The sequence below is a fragment of the Megalops cyprinoides genome, chromosome 2 (genome assembly GCF_013368585.1).
Source record: "Megalops cyprinoides isolate fMegCyp1 chromosome 2, fMegCyp1.pri, whole genome shotgun sequence".
In the NCBI taxonomy this organism is placed as follows: domain Eukaryota; kingdom Metazoa; phylum Chordata; class Actinopteri; order Elopiformes; family Megalopidae; genus Megalops; species Megalops cyprinoides.
Genome location: NC_050584.1, coordinates 33,257,858 through 33,271,961, shown reverse-complemented (window position 1 = coordinate 33,271,961; position 14,104 = coordinate 33,257,858). Strand labels below are relative to the sequence as shown.

Genomic DNA, 14,104 nt, shown 5'->3' with positions numbered 1-14,104 from the left:
GCCAACACATGTGAAGAGGATCATGACCCTCGTCAATTAAAGAAGTTCAAATCTTCAGCTGTCCTGAGCGTCTCTCGACTGAGTGGAGGTGGCAGCGAGATTGCTTGTTAACCATTCAGCCCAAACAGTGCTGACTGGCTGTGTACAGCCTTTAATTAATGGTCGGCTGTCGGAGGAGTCCAGCCGAAAAGGGCCCCTGCAATCAGTTACAGCACTACCTGTCACCGAGGCAGCCACTGGGAAGAAGCTACATTAAATTTGTGGGCCACTGGGGAAGGTGGACTCCCTCCATATGTACAACGCTACTTTAATCCGTGGCAACAAAGTGCACCCCTCAGTGCAAAGATAAAATAAGCGATTAGACACCTCGAAGAGACACAAATCTTCCTACAACGGGGAATGAATGAAGACTTTGTCCTCAGTCTGGGGGTGAAGGGGCGGGATGGGGGAAATTAATTGCCTCGTTTCCAATTAGCAGCCCATATTTGCATTCTTCCAAGCTGTTCTTACACAGTGTGTGCCAGACACTGTCCGAGTGATTAATAAACATGTAAATGCTTTTTTGTCTGGAGCTGCGCGTGTGAAGCCAAGTTGATCGAATGAGGGCTGGAGAGTGCTCTCAGCCCTGCTGGCCCTCGCCGTTAGAGAGCATCTGAAGACACACGCTTGGAAGCATGTGACTCTCTCCTCCACTTTCCCAAGTCAGTTGACTTATTCCTCTGACAGCAGTGTGAATTTATCAGTGTTAATGTGCATGCTTAAATTAAGGTGCATTGAATCTCTCCCCTGATGATTTCAGAGGAGTTTCCTCTGCATGGACTTGAAGTTCAGTGTTTTCTTACACAGTGCTGGTGAGGGTGTGGCTTCGGAGCAGATAAGACAGGCTCTAATACAGATCAAATGGCAAAGAAAATAGCGGGAGAAGAGAGGAGTCTCTCTTCATCACATCTCTGATTACTACGGTGCACTACTCTTAAGACAAGAGGCCAGCTATTTCTTTTACAAGTTGTCAGACAGATTTCAGAACAAGAACTCCATTTTTTGAGCATATTCCCACAGCTTTTGAATGGCAACCATGTAAATTTATCTTGAGCACTTCATTTAAGATAAGCAAAGTGTCCACTCTGTCTTCATTCAGATCTTGTGCGGATTGCAGAACAGTGCCTTCAAAATGCAGCATCTCCAGAAAATGTTGCGCTCTTTAAAATCTTCACAAAGCTTCACTGAAATTCCATAACAGTACAAGAGTTGTAAGATCCCCCTGTGCTCTATTGGCTTTCAAAAGCCATGAAATCTTGACATGTAATTCAAAATTTCATAAATATCATCACTGACAATTGTCAGATTTGTGCATAAATCAATTAGACACAAAGCATCTCAATCCAACATAGGCCTATTAGCAACACACCTTATTAGCACTTACATGAGCTCGCCAAGTCCTTATACCTAAACACATGGATTAAAGGTATCACACCTGGAGCATAAGAATAAGAATTCACTAAAAATGCCAAATCATTTTTTATTCCTCTTTTGAACAGTCACCCGTCTCTCCTTGCCGCTCGAAATTTCAGCGTGCACATTATTCAAAGAGATGGAGATCCAAAGTAAATTCAACAGTCAGAAACTGCTGAGGGCAAAGGGGGCAAAGGAAGGTAAGGAGGCAAAGGATGCAAAGAGGGGTTGGAGGGAGGGGCCCTCAGTATAGGACAGATCAAGAGCCAGAGAATCTTCAGAGACCTGCCACCATCTACGTTTCAAAGGTGTCTTTTTGAACATCCCTGTCAGCTAAAGCCAACTGCAGGAGTGCACTACCACACTGAGAACTTCAACTAACATACATGCTCTCCAATTAGGATGAGGAGCAAAATCTGACCCAAAAACTATTTTCCCCCTCCAATATGCAAAACAGGTATGAATTAAGTAATAAATTATCTCTGTTTTGCATAAGCTTTGCATTCCCAAGACATTTCTCACTGCTGATATCAAAGCTACTGCAAGATCCTGAGGATTTGTGCATTTGTTCAGGAGTGGATACAACGGCATCGTGCCAAACTCCATCTCGCCTTACTTCAGGAGGAGTCTGGAAAGTTCAGTCTTCACTCCTCTGAGAACATACAGCCAACAAGAGAGTCTGGGTCCCTCAATGAGAAGAAATGAGCTCTCCTGACTCATTACTGGCATAAGATCTTAATTAACATGAGGAAGAGCAGTTATGAGATCAACGCAGAGAGCTCAAACAGCCAGCTCAGAGAGGAGCATGACAATGTGAAGCACCTTTGAGTGCTAGCATCTCTCCACACAGGGCAGAAGCTCAAAATGTATCTATAACAGAATGAAAACAAGCCAGGAGCACAAATTTGGTTCCGCTTGCATTGATGCGTTGTTTCTTTTGTAAAAACGTGATTAAGAGGATGCTTTGCTTTTAAAGCAGAGCTAGGGGTAAGATCTCTAAAATGTAGGAGGGTTCAAAAACTGTGTGGATGGTCCAAGATTATGTTCTGACAGTAATTAATGTCCTTAAAAAAAGTGTGGCACATGGCACTAATCATTAGTGTTTTGTGGCTGTAGAGTAGGGTGTTGTTTCATCATGAGAGTGAGGGTCATACACACATAAATTAAAAAGCAACAGCTTGGTGGAGGTACATAATGCTTACCTGATACGTATTGTCAAAGCTGTCATACATGAACCTTGTTATCAAGGACGTCTTCCCAACTGCAAGAGAACACAGAAGAAAGGTTAAAGGTCATCCCTGTCAAATGGAGAGAGATCCCCGCAATCTGCACCTGATGTGCCACATAACATGCCAGAATGCATCAACAGGATTGATCTGGTAAGGATGTAGTAAGTAAAAATGAGGAATTTGACTTGTGAGAACACAACTAAATGGTTAGAAATTATACAAGGAAGACACATTAAGACAGAAAATTATCCATGGTACAAATCAGTCAAATCTCAAATTGCCACACATCAAGAGTTCATATTTCATTCACAAGTCATATTTCACACTTGTTTTTATTACTTTTGGCTCTAATGTTTCTACACAGGCGAGATTAAAAAATCAGATCGAGCACATCATTTTCATATTCTTTGTTCCTTCTGATGACATCTGTACTGAGTCTGGGGGAGTACAAAGGGCATTACCCTCAAAAACCAGTGTCTACAATCTCTGTTCAAGATTCCTGTACCCCAAACAATTTTACCCATGACACCTTTCAGCAGTACAAAATTAGCGTTGCTCAAGTGCCACTGGAAGTGCAATTGGGCAAATTAGACACACAAGCAGAGACTTCAGGGACAAGAAGTAAGCAGAGGAAAAGCAGATCTTCACTGATCAGTTTATGTGAGGAGACTGTGATGATAACAGCACTGTAGCTGTGTGGAGAAGCCACCAGCTGAAAGTCATTTAAATGCAAATTTCCCCAAAGGCAAGAGTCCAATCATATTTTACAGTGAGAAAGATATAAATTAATAGGCCTCAGAACACCTTCTTAAAGATTTTGAGTAAATGCAAAATTCTTATTTTAGCCTTTTTCCATCCCTAAACAAATCACTTTCAGATATTGATCCTGTGAGTTGGGTTGCTAAGAGAATAGTTGATCTGCTTGGAGATGGCATTCTGTATAGAGGGCCTAGGGGAAAATACTGTATATGTTTAACTGTTTCTTGCTGTGGGTCAGTCACTTAGAATGAAAAGGGGTGTGCATCAGGTACCTGTAATTACGTTAATAACATCCCCACCCAGATGGAGGACACAATATGGTGGTAAACTCCATCATGCTGGCTCACCACTACTGAATACAGTAGGTGTCTGCAACCCTGCCTCTATCCATGTAACTACTGTACAGTAGCTCAGGAGATAATACATGTTAAATGTTATTTGTCTTTAAAAGGAAGAATTCTTATGGTATTTAATATAATTTAATTCTTATGGTAATAATGCATACTTGGGGAGATGACAGAGCATGCTGGTAAGTACAGCTGTAAATATTTCAGTGGTCGATGTCATATGCCAGAGATTTATTTTCAAATTTTGTCTGCTGGTGTAGTCATGACGGCTTGCTGTAGATGTGTAGATAAGAGGACAGCAGCAGGCTAACTAGGTCCGAATGACCTGCTTTCTTTCACTATCATCCATGCAGCACCTAGGAAGCACACTCATTTCACTGCCAAAAAACAGACCTGTTTCAATACTTTGGAAGTGAGCTTCCAAAAATAACCCTCCTCAGTCAAATATTTCTCTCTGATCTGCAATGCTATTAAATAGGTCAATGCCTGAAGCTAGGTGCTAAGGGCCTGTGTGACTGGATATACAGGGTCAGTGAGCTAGCTATACAGAAATTCAGAGTTCACCTGCCAGAGCTGAGTTTCTTGTTCCAACTTTCTTTCACGGTGTTATTTCAAGTGGAGAAAAGAAACACATAGCCTCTGCGGTAATGCCCCAGGTTCTGTCCTTTGACACTGAGGTGACAAATGTGCCGTGGGAGCTGCACAGCAGCAGGAGGTGGACTGAATGCTTGAGCTGCCCTGACGACAGAATACAAACTAGTTCCTCTGTGCCACACAGAGCTGCTGATTAGCTCTTCTGCTGTCCTTTCACTGCATAGTAACCTAATTATAATTAGTTTTAGAGAGAATGAGTGAGAAAGAGACAGAGAGAGAGAGCAGAGGAAAGTAAAAGCAATTAGAGATGCATCGATACTACTCGTTGGTACTCGTATTGGGCCGATACAGCATGATAAACACTCGTACTTGGTATCGGCATCATAATTTAATGTTTCCAATTACAGGTACACTGACGTATAATGACGTAGCCTGTAAACGTGCCGCGAAACTAACAGCAGAGCCCTAGTATTGCACTCAAACTCATGTCAGCTATGTCGAATGAGCCAGCGCAGAAAAGAGCACGCACTGCTGTTAATACGGAGACGCAGAAGACCAATCTCTTGGCGGTTTTTGATGAAATTCTAGAGGAGCAGTCACCACGCATGGAGGCAGTGGTCACAAGTGCAGTAATACATGTGCAGACCTACCTCAAAGAGCTGGCTATCGCAAGATCAGATAATGCCCTAGAGTACTGGAGAAGCAACTTAGTCCGATTCCCTCCTTTGGCTTCTACAGCTCAGAAATTTCTATCAGCGCCATGCACTAGTGTCTTCAGTCCAGCTTCTGAAGTTGTTAACGAGAGAAGAAACCGACTTACGTGTGAAAGAGCAGAAATGCTTCTCTTCATTAAGAAAAACCTTCCTCTTACATTTATGTTTACTCAGCCAAGCTAGATAAGCTGTTTGTTGCCAGACTGTTTGTAGCTGGCTACTGGCTTTGTAGAAGAGGCACTTAAACATTTCCGTTTCGAATAATAAACATTTTCTTTGAGTAACTATAATGCTTCTTTCATCCCTCCCCAAATAAGTACTCATATCTGTACTCGGGTATCGGCCGATACTGTTACGGACAGGCCATTTCCTTTGAGATCTCAAATGACCCTTAAGAGTGCCAGGAGATCTTATTAGTCCCCAGATGAGCCTGTTATTTTCGATAAACGTTTTGTTAATTTATTTCAGTAAATTTCATTGTTAGTATTAGTTGGTCCCTAAAATACTTCAATTTGTACAATATTGAAGTACAATATGAAAGGAGGGTTGGCGTTTGTTTAATTAATGAGAATGGTTTGACCCTGTGACCCGGGGGCGGTACGTTGAATGAGGTGGGGTTGCGCGTGCACCGGGGTGGCTGCCGCTGTGGATCCATGCGGACTGCTGAAGCAGGTCTCCCACGGGAAAACTGAGTACCCTACTGCAGTTTGTGACCGACCACTCTACCGCGACGTTGTCTTTGCGCTGTTTCTTTTCCTTTGTGTTAAGTCCTGGGAAGGCGACCAACCGAAGTGTACCAACAAGTATAGCACAGCTGAAGTTAACGGGGACCTTTTAGAAACTAAACTGAATGACACAAACGTAAGAGAGCCAGCGAACACCACTCTCTTCGCTACGCCAAGGCCGGGCTGTCCGTCGCGGGGCGACAGGTGCGGGCTGGCCACGGAATGTGTGAAGCTTTGGCGTCCGTGTCCCGAAATTCTAGGAAACGTCAATTTTTCATTTCTTTCTATTGTATTTAAGCAAGCCGGATGTGTACTAGCTGCACAACGCCCTGAGAGGTTCTGGGGATAGTTTTGATAACCCCTTAAGACAACGTATTGCCTGGTGTATCTGTAGGAAGGTAGACCGCCAATACTGATAGGCTTGCAATATCCCTGCTCAGGGAGGGCGTGACAATACTCTAAAACTAAATACTTGGTACTCATATTGGTCTTAAAAAATTGGTATCGGTGCACCACTACGAGCAACAGCAGAGCATATCTAATGCTGTTGCTCCAAAGAGGCCCTGAAACAGAGGAGACTTCAGCTCACAGACAGGGGCAGACAGCCATCTCCCACAAGTGATAAAAAAGCAAACAGCTAATTGGTATGTTTTTCCCTTCGTTCTGTCAGCAGCCTCTAGCTTTGCCGGGGACTATGCGCTTCATGTAAACTTGCATCCATTCAGACTAGGTCTATTGCCCCAAGCCCCTGGGAGGCTGACATTTAAGAGAAGAAAAGGCTGTCTCAAATCACACCCCTCCCATTCATCACTGATACAGGTCTGACACTAAGCCGAATCTCTGAGAGGCCCACTTAGTTCACATCTTTGGAAGCAACAAAAGCCTCACACCATGGGTATGCAGTGTCAGCTGAAAATACACTACATGGACAAAAGTATTCGGATGCCTAACCATTACACCAACAGGGACTGTAATGACATTGTATTCAAATACATATAATTTAATATGGAGTTGGTCCCCCCCCCCTAAGCTATAACAGCTTCCACTCTTCTTGGAAGGCTTTCCACAAGATTTTAGAGTGTTTCTGTGCGAATTTGTGCCCATTCATTTTGTCTGTCATTTATGAGGTCAGGCACTGATGTTGGACAACAAGTCGTGGCTCGCAATCTCCATTCCAGTTCATCCCAAAGGTGTTTGATGGGGTTGAGGTCAGGGCACGGTGCAGGCCAAGCAAGTTCTTCCACACCGAACTCATCAAACCATGTCTTTATAGTCCGTGCACAGTCATGTTGGAATAGAAAAGGGCCTTCCCCAAACTGTTGCCACAAAGTTGGAAGCATAGCATTGTCTAAAATGTCTTGGTATGCTGATGCCAGCGATGGGGAGTGCCCTGAATTAGTGTTTTGGTTCCTGGTGTGTATTATCTGTAACTGCAAGCACTATAAATTGTTCTGCTGTGATTACTCAACTCTCATCAGTTGCTGATCACCTGAGGCCATGCCTGCCATGCGCACTTCTCTATATGTCACACCAGCATGTTAGAATTCACAAAACCTACAGCAGTTGACAGGTGAAAGGTCAAAGATCCTGAACCAATAATTAAATACTGCAAAAGAAAGTTCTCAGGGAAGAGAAATGGTCCTGTCCTCGATGTACTGGAGGAGATGGTACAAACGTGTCTATGATGTGTACAAATGTGTCTACGATGCAACCAGTTCTGGTCTTCCCATACCGATCATTCTTCTCAAGAACACAAACTCACCTGCTCTCACAGAAGCCCACAATCCCCACAGTGCCCCTAACAGACAAGCTGCTCTGTAGTAATGTTTTTATTAAAATTGAGGTGATATAAAAAAACCATAACAAAAAATGTCTATCCCAACTACAGCATTGCTGCAGATGTCAATGAGTCTCAAGGCATCTGTACCACAGCTGTACAGCCCATTATTACCCAGTTTCTGCCTGGTATAAAATGTTTTACAGTGTAATTCTTTCAAAGAAACCTATTTGAGTACATATGAGTCTTTGTTACAATATGAATGTGACTTGACAAACTCTTTTTGATACAACACATTATAAAAAAGTGATTTCACAATCTTGCCATGAAGAACAAACCCAAGAGTTTTACAGATTTACAGTTTTACATTCCTCTGAAAGATAAACAGAACTACTAATAACAAGAGCCTAAACACAGAGCATTTATAAGGCAGCATCATTTCCTTCAGTTCTGTCCTCATTACCCAACCATTTTTGGGTGACAGGATCTCATTGGCAGTCCTATCAAGTAAATACACTTGCCATAATCTCACTTAACATTTTTAGTTTGTCTGAATAAGCATTAAAATTATGAATAAATATCTGGATCTTCACATCATCAATAATGAAAGAATATCTCATTCATGGTTATGTTATCCTCCTCTCCTGACCTTCCTTATTTAACTCACCACCCTCTCACAGTAATTAGGTAACCTAATCAATGTGTAGTTAATGGCCTTCAGATAAACAGAATTAGATCAATTTAGATAAACATCCAGAGACTATATGAAAGCCAGATCTGGAGAATATTTTCACTTGCATTGATTTTTGTATGAAAAACTATCCATTCATGAAGGCCTCGAGGCAACTGGACAAAAACGTCTGAAGTGTCATGTGACCACAACGGTCAACACGTCGCATAGGACCAGCAAAGGATGCAGGTCAGATGTGATGTTCTTATTTTTAAGCCTTTATTTCTTTGCTTTATTTATCACCTCACATTATCAGAGCAGGGAAACATCATAACAAGCAGAAAACAATCATGGGAAGTAAATTAAAACTATAGGGAGGGAAAGTCTTAGATGGATGTAACCAGGGAGACAGCTATATGGAGGCAATTCTTCTCTTCTTGGTCTCGAGCAATGAATATTGTCTTTCCGTTAGCCTAGCTATCCCCCACCTGTGTCACCCACTTCCTCTGAATCCTATTTAGAAGGGAAAAAAATGGCATAAACAGTGATGTGGACAACTAGAGCACCATTAGTCTGAGAGCCTCTTCAGTCGAGCATGTTAACAGCACAAGGAGGGGACTTTGATCAAATGGATGGCAGAGGACAGTGTGATGGAGCACTTTCAACTGGCAGGATTTCTCACTGACTCATGCGGCTCCACAGAGCTCCTGCTAGCTTGCCGCTCCGTACGCATGCACGGCCAGCACCACGACTTAGCCTCTAAACGCATTACTAAGGCATCCAGTGAAGGGCCTGTTCCCCCCCCCCCCCCAAAAGTGCTGCAGTGAAAGTGCTCTTTCACTGCAGCAACCAGCCTGTTCCCAGTGTGTCCCCTCCATTTCCTCGTCACTTGTTGGACAGAATGTTCTAATAGTAGGGCCTCAGGACCGCTGTTTGGTTCTCTATCAAAAAAATGGCCACATCGATGAGCGGGAAAGTCCACTACACAGCAGGTCATATGTGTAAGTCTCAGTAATGGTGATGATGAAGAATGATAAAGATGGAGGGGTGTTTTTGTCTCCCCTCTGCAGTATGTGAGAGACCATTAGACCCAAATTCAATTACGCTACAGGGACAACCACTGCCTCAGAGAAAAGGTGTCAGATGACATCCAGGAGGATGACCTGCATTGGAGCAACCAATTTCCCGAAGGGAGCACAGATGCTAAAATCAATGTCCCTCGCAGGTGACAAATGACACAACTATGCCCTCATACCTGCAGCTCATAGAGAGAGAACATCCAGGTTACTTTCCTTTTAGTATTTCACCTAAACTGCAGACAGTGCTCAGAGGCTTGAAAAACCTATATCCCTGATGCTATACAAATCAGCAGAGTGTTTAAATCAGGTTTCAGGTTAAATACCACGCTTAATTTAATCTGAACAGTTATATGACAGGGAAATGGAAATGATGTCATAAGACCTTCTCCAAAGACCTCATTTCTAACTACCCTCATTTCCGTTAATTGGATCATCACTGTGAGAAGCCTCAGTGAGCAGGCATCTGATACTGCACAACAAATTTGCAGAGGACACAAATTAATTAAAAGGTACACATTTGATTACAGAGTTGAGAAAATTTCCTATTGGCAAACGCACACCAAGAGAGGGAGTTTAATTTTAACCAAAGCTCACCTCAATTATTGTAGCACAGTGATTTAATTTCAGGTGTAATTTTCAATAGGTGAACATTGTAATCAAATTAATCTAATGACAAAGCAACAGCATTTACCAAAATCATAACAGAGATGTTTTTTTGTCAGAGATGGTGATATTGGCAGACGTTTTCATTGTCATCTAGCACAGACAGCCATTCAAACTGTCTTTTTTCTTCTGTCGCTCCTGATCCACTTCATTTCACGAAGAATCTGTGTGTTCGCATAAAGTAAGGTTTCACCATGATGTGCTTAACTCCTTAAGCAGCCTGTTGTTGTGTTGCTTGCATTTCTCTCAGACTCTTGTCTTGCGGGTTGACACAGAGCATAATGCCAAATGCAGAGTCATTCCTGTTGCAGCAATAAATCTAAAGTTGTCTAACACTCTACAAACGCCTTGTCACAGTCAACCGGCCCAGCTAAGCAGGGGGCGCATAAACAGCAAAGCACTGACATTTTATACTGATTGCAATTAACTATCACAAATTGCAAAGCTCTGTGCTTTCTCAAGATGCTTTGGGCATAGCATATGTTTATTTCCAGAGTAGAGGAACTACAGGATATCTGTGCAATACATCCATGATTACACACATTATGGCTGACAGTAAATGATCCTTCATCTCAAACCCTGAGCCTTTTGAAGTCAGCTATTCATAACCTAATCAAATATTTTGGACATTTGAGGTATGATCTCAAGGAAATGTGGAACTTGTAAGCGATCATACCGTGAAGTGCCAGTGATGATTTTGTGTGTGTGTGTGTGTGTGTGTGTGTACATATATTGAGTTACACAATCCTTTGAGGGGAAACCATGTTATAAGGAAAAAAGCACAGTACTTCTAGGGCTCTTAATGTACTTTTCACCTGAATGTGATGGTAATTCCTTCCCTATAACAAAAATTAAATTACCACTAAGTCCTAATTAAATCCTTATTCAATACTGATAGGTTACTGTGATCATAATTAGCATCTTCAAAAATGATGCATTCAACATCATACACAGTAATTCAGTCACAAATCCCTGGCTGAAGGAAAACAGCTCAATCCTACTGCACACTCAGAATCCCAAAAACAAGCACACAATGAGCAAGCCTCCTAGCAGCAATCAGCATGTTCTCACTCTGAGAGACAGACACCACCTCCCAACAACCCCCAATCACCCCCCTACTCCCTTCCACCCTCAGGCACGCGCTGGAAAAGTGTTTCATCTTGACATTTGGGCTGATCAATACAGTCTTTTTTCTACAGGGCTTGGCACCTATTGATTGCCATTAATCTCTAATTAATGTGTATAGGTGTGTGCACTCTGCTCAGCCTCAAAGAATGAAATAGAGAAGAAGTCGGGATGGAGAAAGACCACATGACCAGAGTGGACGTGTTTCCTTTCGCAGCTAAACAGTGGCCAGGGGTAGGGCTCCATCGGCTACCTCAAAGCTGCTGACAGTGTACTCACACTTCATTGGCAACAGCTATCATAATTTCCCAGAGACTACAGCTACAGCTGTGTCCCAAATGAAGGCATGCTGACCGATGTTATACATTATTCCTGGGCAGCATTCTACTGTGCAATCCTAACTGGGAAACAGTCTCAAAAGGCATGCGCTTAAAGTCAGGTCAGTGTCATCAGTCAGCATGAGTGCATGACCATTTTGTGCAGAACGGCTAGCAGCAAATTTACAACAAGCCAGATTCTAAGTATTTAAATGTTAACAAGCTAGCTGGCTAAATTAGCAAATTTATTTAGCTATCTTATCACCAAGCTACCTAGCTGTATGGAATACCTAGCTTAATCTCATTTGTAATGCATAAATTATCATAAACCAACTTAACCCAAAGAACAAAATACATAAAAGACAGAATTATATCAGCGTAGTCAATAGCTATTGGGCAAATTATTCATATAAGTACATAAATCAAAAATGAGCTGAGTTTCATGTCTTGTCATATTACCAAAGAAGAATGACAATAACCAGCTTCCTGCATACGTCAAGAAGGCCACTGTATCCTTCAAATTTGCTTCACCAATGATATTTCAAAATGACGCATACTATGTGACCTTCAGTTCAGGACTCAAAATGGAGGATGCAAAAAATGCCTTCCCAGAGGGATACATCGTTTCAGTTTTCAACACAGTCTGTGCTTTTTAGGCTAGTCTTCTAGTCTTTCCTAAACCACAATCAGATTTTCAACTGCACTTAGACTAGCTGCCTGAGATTAGTCCAATGAATATACTCACAAAAGCACTCAATTCCTTCACTGCCAAATTGCATCAGCTAAAGTGTTCAAACTGGAAAGTCATTCAGAGGATGTGAAGGAGGTATCTTCAATACCTTGTTGACTGTGTAGAGAAAAAAGCCACCCTTTTCCACAGCCCTGCTCTGCTGACAGTATAAAAGGAGGAAGGCAATATTTACATGCTAATGAGTCTGCCTTGGCTCTGCCTTAATTAGGGCCTGTCTTTGTCCTCACAGGAAGGGGCATTGTTTGTTATGATTTGTTGGTACTGAAGGTCCGGTTAATCATACTTCATGGTAACAGGCAGCTTGGCGAAGGTAATAACAAACCTGGAAATCAGCAATTAATTTACTTTCAGAAGCAATCACATGAGAATAAATCATTGTTTCAATCCATGGACTTACCCTTTTTACCATCTCTTTAAGAAATACCAGATTGGAAAAGGGCTATTTTGATTTCAAAATTCTTTCCATACTTTTGTGGGAAAGTGGTAATATATATAAATCTACGAGACAGTGTGCAAATCAATCAAGGTCACATTTCTGTACATTTGACACTAGTCATATTCAAGAAGGTGAGTGACTGAATTAAAAAAAGGCCTTTAAGATGTACAGTAAACTCAACACAAAGGGAAATCTGAAAACGTCCATTTAACTTCCATAACACTCTTTAAAGGACCCTGGCTTTGTACTCTGCATATAAAACAAATACTACCAATGAGGTCACAGACATCCAATGAATGATGTAGTCATAGACATCTTAATAATCAATGGAACGGAGAGGAAGGTCTACATCTATTGGGTGCCCAATTAAAAGGAGCTCCATTAATTAAAGTCTATGCCTTTCTGGGCTGTTTAAAGATACTTCAGTAGGGGTTATCATCATGAGGGTCAATTAAAAAAGAGAGGAACATCTGCCACCCAGAAAAGCAGCACATGTGCACCTTCACCTCCCTCGATCCATGGGGTTCAGTGAGGAATAACTGAAAAAGAGATTAGCATGGGCAATGCATACAGAGGAGATGGGTGGAAACGAGAAGCCATGAGATATGCTGAAAAATGATTACTCACTATACAAACCAAAATAGGATTTCATGGCCGTTTGGACACTTGAATTGCTACCAGGGTTACAGGTTAAGGGTGAAGGTCAAGAGTTGAAATCCTGGTGGGGGCACTGCTGCTGTGTGCTTTTGAAGAGGCACTTGAATTGCGTTGGTAAATACCCAACTTCTGACAGAGCACACACGACTGGCTCCCCAAGCCATGGAGCCTTCCTATAACTAATCAAAGTGCAGCTTACAAACAGCTCCTGTGGCTTGGAGCTTGGAGCTCCTCCTCCATTCATTAAGCATGAGCCACATGAGAAAGTGTTCCCTTCTGTTCTCCTTCATCTAGTCCTGATTTTCATTTCTGTCACTGCATTCGCCTAGGAAAATTAACTTTCAAGTGACTTCTGTTGTTCACATTATTTACTTTTTAATATTTCCATCATCTCAATCAAGTCCTCTTTCAGTAGTGTTCAGTAAATGCAATTAATTCCATCAAGCTGTCATCTGAATCTGTGCCCTTCAGCTCATCATAATTAAAGATCCTTCCGGTAGACTCATCTCTCCCTCTCTCGAGCTCGAGCTCCATTGTAGGACATGCAGATTTATAAAGCACATCTTTTCACAATGCTTTACAGTCCTGCACAGTCTCCTCCACAGGTAGATGTCTCCCTTTGTCACAGCGTTGAGTAATTTAGCACAAAGGGTGATTTTTGTAGATAAAGCTTATGTCCTACATTTAAGATCCTCAGTGCAAATATGGGTGATGAGGCCATAATTCTCAAAGTCAAGGGCTGGTATGAACTGATTTTGCTTTCTCAGCCATTCATCTTTCAGAGCTGATCTACTTGAATTACCTGACAGA

General features: G+C 42.1%; 1 protein-coding gene across 2 annotated transcripts in view; it reads right to left on the bottom strand.

Annotated features, from left to right (window-relative positions):
• rab6ba (RAB6B, member RAS oncogene family a) overlaps positions 1–14,104 on the bottom strand; it is a 63,427-nt gene that overhangs the window by 29,620 nt on the left and 19,703 nt on the right. For both annotated transcript variants that reach the window (XM_036520849.1, XM_036520850.1), the window contains exon 2: positions 2,655–2,713. In XM_036520849.1, the coding sequence (XP_036376742.1) occupies positions 2,655–2,713 (59 nt within the window). The remainder of the gene's footprint in view (positions 1–2,654; positions 2,714–14,104) is intronic.